Below are 15,511 nucleotides of genomic sequence, written 5' to 3'. Positions count from 1 at the left end.
TAAGTACTTATTTGGTATGTATTGCTTTCGAATGTTCTTTTAGGATGGACATACAAGTTCTGGTACAAATCTTTGATATTGTTTAAGTTACAATACGTACATACTCTTTCAGACAGACAGAAAAAACACACATACAGCCACACACCGCTGAATAGGGATATTTATAAACGTATTCACATTTTATTCACGAACGTGCTACAGATACGTTTTTGCATATCTGTCCAAAAAGGCCAATAGTACACAGGAAAGTTCCACATGTAAGGCACTGAAAGGCAATTTATTTGCATAATTATGTTGCCCAACGGCTCATAGTACATCATATATACAAATATCATGTTCGTAGCAGATTCACTGAGGGTTAAAAAAAGAGGTGGCTGTTTTTTGTTTTGTTTTTATCGATAAATGATAAAGAACTTTGTTCATGAACCTCAAGGCTGATCTGAAAGGAGCCCGTACTCTTTCATTCACATGTGATTGCGATACAGTGATTGTTTTCACTAACGATTTCCATTTTCACATTATGAAGACTCGCTGACAAGGGTAGCCCCAATTATGTTCACAAGCTAAAGAAACAATAATGTCAAGTGAAAGAAACTTTGAACAGAACGTGTTCCCCACAAAGAGTGCTTAGAGTATGCTCAAACATCTTCCAGAAAACAATGATAAAATGGGACTGAATACACGTAAGATTAAAAAAGGTAACACACGTGTATACAAAAACCCTCGGTTGGTGTTTCTTATAACCAAATCAGTGGTTAAAATATTTGGTATCGTCATTCAACTCCCTGTTGATAATCAACTGCCTCGATATGAATATTTACAGAAGTCATATTGCTCTATCTGAATCTCAGTCTTCCTAGTTTTTGTTCACATGGGTGTGGTGACCAACACAATGGCCACTTTGGAGCATGGAGGGTAAGGGCAATATGACACATCCTTGTGGAACACTACTGTTCACTTGAACAAACTTGGTCAGAACAAATTATAATCTATACAAAAATTTGCAACTAATCTTCATTCGCTCTGCTGCTGATATGTTCAGCTGGCATTCATTCATTAGATGTTTTCAATTTCACTAAATGAAATGAACAAGCTACTGGTACGATTTTAAAACACGAAAACATTTGCGGAGTTTTTATATGATTTCTCCTTTCTTCTGCAGGGATTTGCCAATAGTTGGTTCGCCTTGAAACACACGAAGGGGTTTCCAGAGCAACATCAAAGCGCGCCCAGAACCCGAAGGACTCTGTTGATGGTTCTCTTTTCACTTATCTGACCGGACTTTGACCTTGAGCATGATTGGCTTCTTGGTGTGTAATGTGCCTGTGTGTACAGTGATGTCGTCCATTCCGAGTGAAGTCTGTAATAACCCCCAAACAGTTTAATAGCCTACAGTATGATGTTAAAAAGGAAACATTACAATTACTGATTGATCAAAGTACAAAGTTTAGTGGTAAATGTATTCAGAAAGTAATTTGTGTGGACCATAAACACGTTTTCACAAAGAATGCAGAACACAATAACTGATCAGGTAACAAGAGCTCATAAAAGACAAACACACAAAAACAAATATAAAAATCCCCAACAAAAACAAACGTAAAGGATACTTTTGTTTAACCATAAATAGTTTATACTTTATCGTAAATAGCCCCTTTTTGCTAAACTCAACGCCTATGTGCCTTGGGAATGCTGCAGACAGGAATGGCTCGGCATGAAGCTGCCAGTCATTTCAATGTTGATTGAAACACACATCAATATAATGAAAGATGTCATGTTTGCTCAAATGCAGGGACGTTGCGTCACGTTGCAGCAGGAAATGTCCGCCCACGTGATGCACATACATGCTGTGACAGACCTGTTAAGGCACTATGTACTGTGATTGCTGGCTGTTTCTCCAGACCTCTCCTCTATCCAGAACATGCCTGGAATAGATGGACTGACGCCTACGACAGGACAAGAACCAGTAGGTTACGATAGCTCTTTGGTTAATCTTTGGTTGACAATGCACTGCTCATCACCCCGATATTGACACATTACTCCACCCATGTCACCTAGTATGCATTTTGTCAGAGATTTAATTATGATAAAACGTTGATATGATTACAAGATGTGGTTGCAAACAGAAAACTAATAGCTTCAGTCCCTTAAGAAAGTAGTCTTATAGAAAATGACAAATTTTGTTAAGGTCAGTTCTTGTTGCAGAATTTAATATTGCCAAAATGTCCGTAAATAAAGTCCGATCTATATGGCTGGATTGGCGCCATCTACTGGTGATCCTCAGGGGGTTTAAACCACCATCATCTTAAACGATGACACGGGGAAAGCATAATATCTATCCTATATAATGAGCTCACCAAAGTGTCATCCGCTGGCACAAACTGAATCTTCTGGAGACTCCGGGCAAGCGCCATCTTCATCTCCAATTGTGCAAGCCTCATTCCCACACACTGACGGGGGCCATGACCGAAGGGGAGATAACTTATGGGATCCATTTCGGATTTCCGCTCCCATCTAAATTGAAAGAATAGTGCATTGTGATGAACATTTGTAAGGTCAGATCAGAACATGTCACCAGAAGGTGACATACACGCGCGATTCCTGCATATATTCAGACTGCAGCAAAAGTTTAGGTCCACAACAGCAACCCTGAAAGGAAGAACTATGACCTCTTTTTTTATGTCCTGTAGTCATTATTCCATATGAGACCTGCATGTATGAATTCAACATATTCCTACTGTATGTGTCTACCATTTAAAAATGTCATTCAAAACCCGAATGAACTTCATGAATTTTCGAGCCCTGGAAACGAACCAGATGGACGAACAGAAGTAAATCCTGGGAGCACAGGAACCGGTTACTTGTCAGTAAACAAAAATGTATGTAAGAAGAAAGAGGGAGCGAGCGTCAGTAGCCGTCTGTCGCTTTGACTGATGTCCAGGTCGCTTTTTAATGCTTTTCGAGACGACATATAAGAGTCGAAATACAAATTCTTCGTCGTCTTCTTCTGCTGCTCCTCCTCCTCCTCCTCCTACTACTACTACTACTACTACCCGTGAGTATTCGGGTTAGAATTGATCTTCACTAATCCATGCTTGTCGTAAGAGGCGACTAATGGTTGGCACACGTCATCGTATCCCAATTGCGTAGATTGATGCTCATGCTGTCGATCACTGGATTGTCTGGTACAGACTCGATTATTTACAGACCGGCGCCATATAGCTGGAATATTGCTGAGTGCGGCATTAAACCAAACTCACTCACTCACTACTCTATTCTACTACTACTACTACTACTACTACTACTACTACTACTATTACTACTACTACTAACTTACAGCATACAAACATAAGAGACATTAACATGATTCTTGACTCGTATCGAACTTCATGCTGCATGAAAAAGAAGCATGACAAAAAAATAAGTGCTTCATGTCATGTCAATATCTTGCCAGGAGTGCCACCTACCTGTCAGGCTTTAAACTTGTGGGGTCTGGGTATACATCAGGGTCATAGTGTATCCCAATAATGGGAATGTGGATACTAGAGCCCTTGGGGAATGTGTAACCCTTGATGGCGACAGTCTCCGCTACCTTACGGGTTAATCTGTAACAGTGGACATGGAGCGTTTGAGTCATGTTTCCCATTGAAAACAGGGTTATCCCCTCAACTATTAAAGAATATGGCAGCGAAGAGGATGTCTGTTGAAAAAATGTAATTACATTTACAGTGTGATTGACAATTAGACGGGAATTTGCGGCTGTGATGTCACAGAGGTTTTGTATTCCAAGGCATTATTGGGTAGTTAGAGTTTGCATTGACAAGGAGTTTCACACGTCAACAAACCGGTCGAATTTGTGGCTGTGATGCTATAGAGGGATTGTTGGATGTTAGAGCTTGAATTGACACGGGGTTTCACCTTTCACACATAAACGGATCATCCTCGACAGTCAGGGATATTATTGTGTCAACACCTGTCCTATGTAGCATTTAGCTTACAGGTATAAAACAAAGATCAAGAGATTCAGGGTCAGCATTACCTTTGTGAAGCATGCATCTAAAACATTGGTCCTACCTATACATAAACTGGTAAAACTAAGGTTTTGGAGTGTTCAGTCACATTATTAATAAAAAAAAATTATTATTGGATATTTATATAGCGCACATATCCACGCACTAGTGCATGTTCAAGGCGCTGGTAGTTTTCCCCTCGATCATTAGAAGTCAATCTCAACGGCACATCTTATTATCAATCTCAACTCCCTGGGGATCATACAACTCTTGCAGCCACTTGGCGCACCGAGTTATTGCGGCTTTCCCATCCTAACAAGGTACATCAGTACATTAATGAATTAATTAATTTGGATCTGTATTGGCTCTGATTTCTACTCAATTACTGAGCAAACAAACATTTTGGGTGTTGTTTTTAACCGCTGACTTAAAAAAGAACCGGTATATGGTATCAGATGAATAATTGCTTACATAGTTGAAGGAGGATACATTCTGAGAGTCTCCATGATCACGTGATCCATGTATTTCAGGCCGCCAATATTATCATAGTCTGGAGTTTTCTGAAAGACAAATGTCTCATGTCAGGACACGGGTGAATATTTAAATACTTTTGTTTAAAAACTGCTTTAGGAGCAGCGGGGTAGCCTAGTGTTTAAAGCGTTCCCTCGTCACACCGAAGACCCGGGGTTCGATTCCCCAATGTGGGAAGTATATTTCCGGTATCCACTTGTGTTCCTGGTGATTATCAGAACGTTTTCAGCTAGCCCATTGAGGATAAATTAAGACAATGAGTAAACTAGTATAATCGTGCTGTGCAAAAAGATAAAATCTAGCTTTAAGATTGTGAGTATTTAAGACATCCGGTCGTTTCTGAGCGCTATGCCATCTAAGTGTACATTCTAAAGGAGTACCAGCGAGAATATTTTTTTTCTGTTTTCATTCAATCGAGAGGGTTCGGACTTGGAATCGAAACATTGAAGAACGTTCATAATTGATTGGTTCGTCCATCCTTCTCTCACATTGTGAGATAAAGTTCACCCGATGCGATCTCCTAAAGGATCATCATCATCATCATCATCATCATCTATATATTAGGATTCCCCGTCAGATCCCAACGCAGCTAGGTATGGTGTCTGTTATTAATGTGACATCGATACTTTTCTCCCCATTCGTCACCACTCGCCCCTTTCGTAAACTCCAAGAATCGGCTTGTGCCGGAATAACACGAGTTGGTCACGAATGTTTTCTCCCAACTCGCGCAGTCGTAACTACTCGCCTCTTTCCGTGACCTACGCCATCCGGCTTGCCGGAATGACACGAGTAGTTTCGAATGCCAACTCGCTGTGCAAAGTTATGCCCCTTAGTCGTCAAGATCCCACTGTGCTAGTTTCCGATCTCAGAATCTCATCATGTAAAACCATTGTCAGGATCTAGAGCGATCAGAAACAGTACCTGACATGAGTTTCCTGCGCTGTTTCTTGGGGACATAAATTCATCTTGGCGTGGCGTAATAGTCGTCGCTGCATATGTGCGTGAGTGCGCGCGTGTGTGTGTGCGTGTGTGTTCCTATAGAAACAAGTTTTGGAATTTCGAAAAAATACATACGTCTCCCAGAACCAAGTCGACTTCTTCCGTGAGCCGCTGTTGTACATTTGGTTGTGTTGCCAGAGAGTAGGCAACAAAATGGAGTGTTTTGGCCGTTCCTGCATATCCAGCAATGAAGAATAACAAAGCCTGGCCTATTATTTCGTCGTTGGTCATTTCTGAAATGCATAAAAGTAGTGTCCTGGTACTGTAGTTCACCTGGGTATGTTGGCAACACAAAGTTCAAAATATTGCTAATGAACGGAACATGTTTAGGGCTCAACAAATGGCTGGACGAATATAAGTACAGTTGGCTGTAGTTATAAGTTATTGAAAACTGCTGAATAGAGAGTGAGCTAGTGAGTGAGGTTAGTTAGACGCGGCTTTCAGCAATATTCCAGCAATATCACGAAGGGGAATCATGGAATTGGCTTCACACATTGTACTCATGTAAGTGAGTGAGTTTAGTTTCACGCCGCTTTTAGCAATATTCCAGCAATATCACGGCGGGGAATCCAGAAATGGGCTTCACACGTTGTACCCAGTAGGGAATCTCAAAATGAACCAGGGCCTTCGGTATCATGGTAAGAACGTATTCTTCCAGAAAGTAGTTAAGCATGTTGTCTTGAGTTGTACGGCATATTTATTTCCCCGAACTCTTATCCACTACAGATATCCTGGATCTGCCATCTCAACATTGTGAAGACTCGTTTTATACACACAGGTAGTGTGACAACCGAAACACTCTTTTGCTTTCAGATCCACTCTGACTGCCCCTTCTTTAAAATACACAAGCCATCTCAGCACTGTAGGACTTTCACGACAAGGAGCAAAGGAAACAAATTTTTGCTTTGAGATCCACTCTGACTGTCCTTTCTTTAAAATATACAAGCCAACTCAGCACTGTAGGACTTTCAGGACAAGGAGCAAAGGAAACAAACTTTTGCTTTGAGATCCACTCTGACTGCCCCTTCTTTAAAATATACAAGCCATCTCAGCACTGTAGGACTTTCACGACAAGGAGCAGAGGAAACAAACTTTTGCTTTGATATCCACTCTGACTGACCCTTCTTTAAAATATACAAGCCAACCTCAGCACTGTAGGACTTTCGACACAGGAGCAAAGGAAACAAACTTTTGCTTTGAGATCCACTCTGACTGTCCCTTCTTTAAAATATACACGCCAACTCAGCACTGTAGGACTTTCACGACAAGGAGCAGAGGAAACAAACTTTTGCTTTGAGATCCACTTTGACTGGGGTTATCATCAGTCCCGTCATCCTCTGCGTCCATCAGAAGTTGGAAGAAGTCTTGTCTTTTCGGCTACAACAGAATCAGGGATCTTAATGATCTCACATCCATCAGAACCATTGTGTGTCTTACATGTGTGTCTTAATCCCAGTTTCAAATATTATGAATAACGATTAAACAAAATGATAGTTTTATGGTAGATGCAATTTCTGAAAACGCAGAAGAAATCTTTATCACATCACATTTACATTGAAGTGACACTGTCGTTATAAATATACAGTTCTTTTCAGATGTGACATACATTTTCAGCAGTGGGTGAGTTCGGTTCGAATATTATTTCAGCCAAGTGACGACACATCGGTTTCACATCGAAAGGAAAGTCGTTATGGAGGTTCCAGAAGCATTCCATTGTGTTTAACCCCAAATGGCACAAACCAAGAATTATAGATCCTGGTCGAAAGTTGGGTTCGATTTCATAGGTTACGTACGCGCCTGGAGCAGAGGGGTAGCCTAGTGGTTAAAGCGTTCGCTCGTAACGCTGAAGACCCGGGTTGATTCCCACATGGGTACAATGTGTTGAAGCCCATTTCTGGTGTCCCCGTCCTGATATTGCTTCAATATTGCTAAAAGCGGCGTAAAACAAAACTCGCTTACATACACGTCTCATGGACGCAATATTTACTGTAGGCCACTGGAGCACCCGTCAACCAAATTTTCCATAGCCTGTGACTGGTTGTTTCAGTTGTAGACAGCGGGTAGAGCTCTAGACATAAGGCGTTGTGAGCTCATCCGGTAAATGCACAGTGAGAACACAGTATACGAACACATTTCTGAATCCACCTTTCGTGTGCCTACCTTTCCATCCCTTAAATCAGCCTTGCGTTGTTCAATCATTTCCTTCAATACCCTCGTGAAGAACTTTAGAGAGCTCTTTGGAAAATAGCTAACACCAAGAGCTTTGAACAAGGGAGTGAGTTCGGGAAACAAAACTGGAAATAAAAGTGAAATCTAACAGCAATTGTTCAATAATTGTTCAACAATAATTGTCCAGCTGCCAACTCTACTGAAGTTGATCGTGCAGTACCATTAATGGAATCGGTATAAAACAGAAATACTTGTCATTTGTTGTTCAGACACTACTCAAATATTTATTCAGACTGGTTTTGATATATACTTTGCAATTTTCAAATATTTTATGAAGAGAAAAGGATTTGAGAAAATCCTTCAAATAACATGTCGGGAGATGTGTCATAACTTAAAATCATTATAATAAATTAATAACGTTTGTGAACTTTGGGTTTTGGATTTCACTCCCTAAACACGCTGCCTGTGTTCATAAACATCACATGATCAAACCTCCGCTGCCTGTGTTTATAAACAACACATGATCAAACCTCCGCTGCCTGTGTTCACAAACAACACATGATGAAACGTCCGCTGCCTGTATTCATAAACAACACATGATCAAACCTCCGCTGCCTGTGTTTATAAACAACACATGATCAAACCTCCGCTGCCTGTGTTCACAAACAACACATGATGAAACGTCCGCTGCCTGTATTCATAAACAACACATGATCAAACGTCCGCTGCCAGTGTTCATAAACAACACATGATCAAACGTCCGCTGCCTGTGTTCATAAACAACACATGATCAAACGTCCGCTGCCAGGGTTCACAAACAACACATGATCAAACGTCCGCTGCCAGGGTTCATAAACAACACATGATCAAACGACCGTTGCCAGGGTTCATAAACAACACATGATCAAACGTCCGCTGCCTGTGTTCACAAACAACACATGATCAAACGTCCGCTGCCAGGGTTCACAAACAACACATGATCAAACATCCGCTGCCAGGGTTCACAGACAACATAAGATGAAACGTCCGCTGCCTGTGTTCATAAACAACACATGATCAAACGTCTGCTGTCTGTGGACATGCTAAAGAAATGACAAACGCAATTTCTAACAAGGGTTGGTAATGTCTACAGCGTTCTCGTTTGTTTGTTCTTTAACGCCGCACCAGCTATGTGCCGGCGGTGGGCATATGATCGAATCTGAACCAAACAATCCGTGATCAACATCCTGAGCATCGATATTCACCGTGTATACACGATCACATGTGTTAACCAAGTCAGCGAGCCTGACAACCCGATCCCATCTTTGCCCCTTACGATAAGCGTGGGTTGCTGAAGACCAATTCCAACCCAGATCTTCACGGGCGTCTACAACTTTCTATTCACTTAACTTACAAGTAATCATGATGATAGGGCTTTGCGTTCCTTCCTGTAATAACTTCTGGGCCTGCTCAACGAACACATTTCTGAAGTCACTTTGGGAATCCACTTCGATCCCTAACGCTGTGCTTGCTATGGCGTCCATTGTGAATGCACCAAAGTATCTGTAATGAAGTCCACATATTTTCATTATTGAACAACTAAACAAAACATTCGTGCGGTCCATACGCCATGTAATCTTAAAAAGACGCAAAAAGTGACCGCAGTTCAGTCACATTTGTTCTACATAGACAGGGATATGTTTGTATGTATGTTGTATGTATGTATGTATGTTACAAAAGGCCAAATATACTCTTAAAAAGTAGGGGAACTTAATTCACGATTGAAAAAATGGGAGTCAATCGATGTTTATATGATAACAATGAAAATTTTGGGAGTGCATCACCACTTGCACTTGCGTAAGGCCATAGTTGTTTGCACAGCTATCGCTCTTGAAAGATGATTGGTGTAATACGTGAAATTTGCATGTGTACGATTTTCATCTTCAAACAAAAAAACGACAAGAAACAAACACTAACAACTGTGTGATGCAAGATGATTGTCAAAATTAATGGTCTACGGTGATTTATCGACCTTCTTGAAAACCGTCAAAATCAAGAATGACACCCCATGCACGTGTTTGGGGCTACTGCGGTTTGTACGTGCATCCCATGCGTTGTGTTTAGGGGTGGTGATAAAGAGAAATGGTGGTGCGTTCATAAGATGTCTGTCTTTGAAACGTTTATACTTTCTATCCAAATTGAAACTCCAGGTTCCCCTATTTTTAGAAAATATATATGTCCAATACGAGGAATGCTTTGCGATACCGTGACATTAGAACTTTCATGGTCACATAGTTTTCATAGAAGGTTTAAACGTGACTCAGATGTTGTGTCGATAATAGTGTTGTATCAGATGTGAGTGTTAATGTAAAACTAGATGTGACTCGTGATAAATAGAAGTAAACACTTACCGTTTCACATCAATACTTTGGGTTGATTCTGCCGCCTTACCAAAGTTATTTGTAAGTATATCGGCACATTTGTTTATTTGGTCGCACATCTGAAATACATATTAAACATAACATATTAAAAGAATACTCACCCATGCATCGTTTCCACATCATACATTTGTATATTTACTTAAATGCCTGCAGGTTGATCATCAATGCTGAGAATAACATGACTACTGGAGTGAGTGAGTGAGTGAGTGACTACTGGAGTGAGTGAGTGAGTGAGTGAGGTGAAATCACTATCACAAACAGGGCAAATCTAGGATGTAATTTGCTTGAATTGTTCACTCCTTTCAAATACACCAGTCAGCAATACATTGCTATTATATGATGAGTGAGTGAGTTCAGTTTTACGCCAGATTCAGCAATATTCCAGCTATATGGCGGCGGTCTGTAAACAAGCGAGTCTGGACCAGACAATCCAGTGATCCACAGCATGAGCATCGATACGATGGGATACGATGATATGTGTCAACCAAGTCAGCAAGCCTAACCACCCGATACCGTTAGTCGCCTCTTACGACAAGCATGGGCTACTGAAGATCAATTCTAACCCGGATCTTCTCGGGATATTATCTGATGAAGATCTGTTGGCAGTCTTGATGAGTGTGTGAACCAACACCAGCAAACATACACCCGCGGCTTTAATGACTAGCAAATGGTAAATGTTTAACGGGATGTAGATCTACGTTCATGTCATCATGTTCAAGGGAAACAACTCTGTGTACAGAACTGCTATTAGCTCTCTGAGCAGTATTGCCAGTCCTATCAACTACACATGTTGATGTCCGACGTCTGAGCAAGTGGTAAAATTGTAAATTCCATAAAATAATGTGTCTATACTGTAGAAGAATCCACTCAAAGTAAAACATATTACGCTTGAATCCCCATCAAATCCTTCAGGACCAGATAATACTAATGGAAAAAAGGCGGATTGTCACTCCCCAGGCACTCCCATGACCCAAGGTTCCTCATACGTGAAAAGAGAGAAGAGTTTCTATTCTTGGACTGAAATAATGTACTGAATAAATATATAAACGAAAAATGTTCTTACCAGGCGAAGTTTGGATCCACTGAATGTAGGGCTTACAATGTTTCTAAGCCGTTTCCAATTGGCGCCTTTCTCCAAGAAAATACTTTTGTTAATTGGGTAGTTGTTCAAGTCTATGTTCTACAACATTACCAAACATATAGTATGTATTCACTATAACATTACCAAACATATAGTATGTATTCACTACAACATTACCAAACATATAGTATGTATTCACTACAACATTACCAAACATATAGTATGTATTCACTACAACATTACCAAACATATAGTATGTATTCACTACAACATTACCAAACATATAGTATGTATTCACTATAACATTATCAAATATATAGTATGTATTCACTATAACATTACCAAACATATAGTATGTATTCACTGTAACATTATCAAATATATAGTATGTATTCACTATAACATTACCAAACATATAGTATGTATTCACTGTTACATTACCAAACATAGAGTATGTATTCACTGTTACATTACCAAACATATAGTATGTATTCACTATAACATTATCAAACATATAGTATGTATTCACTGTAAGATTATCAAATATATAGTATGTATTCACTATAACATTACCAAACATATAGTATGTATACACTATAACATTACCAAACATATAGTATGTATTCACTATAACATTACCAAACATATAGTATGTATTCACTATAACATTACCAAACATATAGTATGTATTCACTGTTACATTACCAAACATATAGTATGTATTCACTGTTACGTTACCAAACATATAGTATGTTTTCACTATAACATTACCAAACATATAGTATGTATTCCCTACAACATTACCAAACATATAGTATGTATTCACTGTAACATTATCAAACATATAGTATGTATTCACTGTAACATTATCAAATATATAGTATGTATTCACTATAACATTACCAAACATATAGTATGTATTCACTGTAACATTACCAAACATATAGTATGTATTCACTATAACATTACCAAACATATAGTATGTATTCACTGTAACATTACCAAACATATAGTATGTATTCACTGTTACATTACCAAACATATAGTATGTATTCACTATAACATTACCAAACATACAGTATGTATTCACTGTTACATTACCAAACATATAGTTTGTATTCACTATAACATTACCAAACATACAGTATGTATTCACTGTTACATTACCAAACATATAGTGTGTATGATAGTCCATGTGTTGTGATACATGATGTATCTCTCTTCGAATGACGTTGAAAATGCTTTATTTTCAAGAGAGGCGGAGCATTAATATCTCATCCTATCGGGTACCCGTGTACTACTTTGCATGCGGAGCAACTTGCTCAAGGAGTCTCCACATGTACCATGTAGTTTAGTGTGGGGGAGGACCAAATACTTCAGCAGTCTTGCTTACAGAGCACTGCCACTTAGCCCTACTATTCACGGCCATCGGTGATAAACTTCATTCACCTGGGGCGGTGGGGTGGCCTAGTCGTTAAAGCGTTCGCTCGTCACGCCGAAGACTCGGGTTCGATTCCCCATATGGGTACAATGTGTGAAGCCCATTTCTGGTGTCCCCCACCGTGATATTGCTCCCTCGCTTGATTCGCTTAAATCAACAGTGAGAACATTTAGGGTATTTGCTGGGGAGAAGAGAATTATAGTATGACCAGAAATTATTGAGAATTTTAGGAATATGTTTAATTGGATTTCTAGTATAAACAACCTTGACCAGCTATCAAGTGCTTGGTTTCATTCAAGAGAGACAACTCCGTTAATCCTTTTTCATTAGTTTGTGAAGAGTTATCCCCCTTTGTTTACTTGCTAGCAGACGACATTTTCAGTGATCCTCAGTATGGATGATTTAGAGAAGAGGAAGTTGATTTTAGAGTATTATAACAAGGACATCAGATCAGGTAAAGTGATTTCAAGTAGAACAGGCATCCCTTTGTCCACTGTTTATCGTGTTTTGAAAAATATTGCAAATGGATATGGCACTGAGCACCAGGGAGGCGCAGGTAGGCCCAGAAAATTGACTGTCGGTGACAGGAGGCGGCTTGGTATTCTTGTTTCTAAAAACAAATGAAGGAGTTTAGAAAAGCTTAAGGCTGGATATGATTGATAGAGGAACTGTGGCTGTCTGTAAGGAGACAATTAGAACTGAGCTGCATGCAATGGGTTGGCAGAAAAGTCGAGGAATTCCATCACCGATCATGAAAACCTGAACAAAAGGAGCGAAGGTTGAACTGGTGCTTACAGCATAACTGGGACAATGTGATTTTCTCAGATGAAAGTTCTGTATGGCTGTTTCCTAATACACTGAAATTCTGGACCAAGCAAACTGAAAAACCTTTGTATCAGCGCCCGAAGTACAGTCCGAAATTTAACGTGTGGGGTGGCATATCTGTGTTAGGGGCAACGCCCCTCTGTGTATTTGAAGGGAATATGAACAGTGAGCGGTACACAGATATTCTCGAGGGATATTTACTTCCATCTGCTCACGTGTTCCATGGAATGTTTTGGATTTTCCAGCAGGACAACGACCCAAAACATCATTTAAAGCATTCACAGGCCTGGTTTCGGACCCAAAATATGATATTATTAGTTTGGCCAAGCTATAGCCCTGACCTAAATCCAAAAGAAAATGCTTGGGGACTTATGAAGGAAAGTGTCAATAAGAAAAATCTGACAATTATTGCTGAAATAAAAGAAGTGGTCCGATATTGGGACAGGGTGGACCATGACTTTCTAACTTCTTTGATGAGTAGTATGCCCCGCCGCATTGAAACCTGCATTGCTGCCCATGGTGATTTGACAAATTACTAACTGTTCACCTGTCTTTGAATCTGGAGTTATGTTCTACTAATATTCACATTTAATACGTGAGTAATGAGTGAATTTTTAAAACAATGACAATCTTAAATTCTCAATAATTTCTGGTTGTACTGTATGAGAGTATACAGTGCTACTGACGACTCAGCCGGTTCACTTCAACCTGTTAGGTCATCCTTGGTTAGCATCGGGACAGCTCTATATTTATCCAACAGCATTACCTTTATTCAATAGGCAACCGATAGTATTTCGTCTTATGGCTTGAATATTGCTGTGTGCGGCGTTAAACAACAAACCAACCAACATATAGCGTTCACGTACCAAGCGGGAGTAATAATTCATCTGATTCATCAGCAATATTCCAGCAATATCACAACCGGGGGCACTAGAAATCGGTTTCACGCATTGCACTTATGTGGGTAATCCTTCCCAAGGGAAACTTAGGCCAAACTCTCTCTTTCTCCCCCCGGCTGAATCCTCCCCAGGCAAGGTTTGTCTTAGTCCAAACTTTCCCCACCCTTGATTCAACTTTAAAGACTACTTGTTTCAAACCCTTGTTCTTAAATCAAAAGAGGGCGATTCTGGCTATTTCTTCCCAAACCTTGTTTTCATGTTTATGTCTGTCTTGAAGAAATCAGAAACAAAAACAAGACATAGCTATTCACGTGAACACATTGATAAGATATTCATGTTGATGTCAAGTTCCATTAACAATTTACAGGTCATCTTCATCTTCATATATAACATGTACATGGTTTACATTTTGTTTCAATACCCTTATATAAGGTGAGATTAAAAAGAAAAGCAAGCAAAAAAGCAAAGATAGTATCTTACTCCAAATTGGCTTTGTTCGAAACTTTAACTAAATACCCAGTTTTTACTTGGATGTCCATATCCATTCACAATTTGGTTCCCTCACCCATGGCTTTAAATATGGCATCCACGTCGGCGACATCAACTTGACAGTTGGAAGCAGACGTAAACATCAACACAACAACAACAACAACAACAACAACCCAACACAATACAACAACTATTAGATAATAAACAGCATGATAAGATAAGCAACCTGTGTATATTACATCTTATCTACCTATTAAATGTGAGATTGAATGTTTACATCTTATGGTGACATGATTTGGACAGGTGAAGAACGAATGCAATGTGTCTTCATAAAAATGGCACTTGATATAAGCAAGGGTGGGGAAGAAGTGGCCTAGCTAGGACAGAATCTCCCTCTTTTGATATAAAAACAAGGGCGGGGAAGAAGTAACCTAGGTAGGCCAAAATCATCCCCCCTTTGATATAAAAACAGAACAAATATCCTAGTTTCAACAGGGGGAATAGTTTGGCCTGGTGTGGGTGTGCGTGCGTGCGTGCGTGCGTGTGTGTGTGTGTGTAAGAATATCCTAGGACAAAACCTCACCGCGGAAAGTTTAGCCAAGGCCAGATTCTACCCGGGGAAAGTTTAGACCGGGGATGAAATGGCCTGC

General features: G+C 39.8%; 1 protein-coding gene across 2 annotated transcripts in view; it reads right to left on the bottom strand.

Moving 5' to 3' along the window:
* Positions 1–263: 263 nt before the first annotated feature.
* The window catches only part of LOC124282777 (cytochrome P450 3A24-like), a 113,012-nt gene continuing 97,764 nt past the window's right edge, over positions 264–15,511 (bottom strand). Inside the window, exons 5-14 of one of the 2 annotated variants that reach the window (XM_046718805.1) lie at positions 11,190–11,306; positions 10,097–10,185; positions 9,100–9,248; positions 7,698–7,831; positions 6,824–6,914; positions 5,613–5,770; positions 4,479–4,567; positions 3,465–3,602; positions 2,355–2,511; positions 264–1,389 (exon numbers count right to left, since the gene is read on the bottom strand). In XM_046718805.1, coding sequence (XP_046574761.1) covers positions 1,219–1,389; positions 2,355–2,511; positions 3,465–3,602; positions 4,479–4,567; positions 5,613–5,770; positions 6,824–6,914; positions 7,698–7,831; positions 9,100–9,248; positions 10,097–10,185; positions 11,190–11,306 — 1,293 coding nt within the window. In that variant the 3' untranslated portion in view covers positions 264–1,218. The remainder of the gene's footprint in view (positions 1,390–2,354; positions 2,512–3,464; positions 3,603–4,478; positions 4,568–5,612; positions 5,771–6,823; positions 6,915–7,697; positions 7,832–9,099; positions 9,249–10,096; positions 10,186–11,189; positions 11,307–15,511) is intronic. The other variant, XM_046718806.1, reaches the window with a different exon arrangement.

Source organism: Haliotis rubra, unplaced genomic scaffold, assembly GCF_003918875.1.
Source record: "Haliotis rubra isolate DU_JTF1 unplaced genomic scaffold, ASM391887v1 Scf303, whole genome shotgun sequence".
Lineage (NCBI taxonomy): Eukaryota > Metazoa > Mollusca > Gastropoda > Lepetellida > Haliotidae > Haliotis > Haliotis rubra.
The sequence above is the reverse complement of the archived record's forward strand: the minus strand, read 5'-3'. Positions and strand labels throughout refer to the sequence as shown.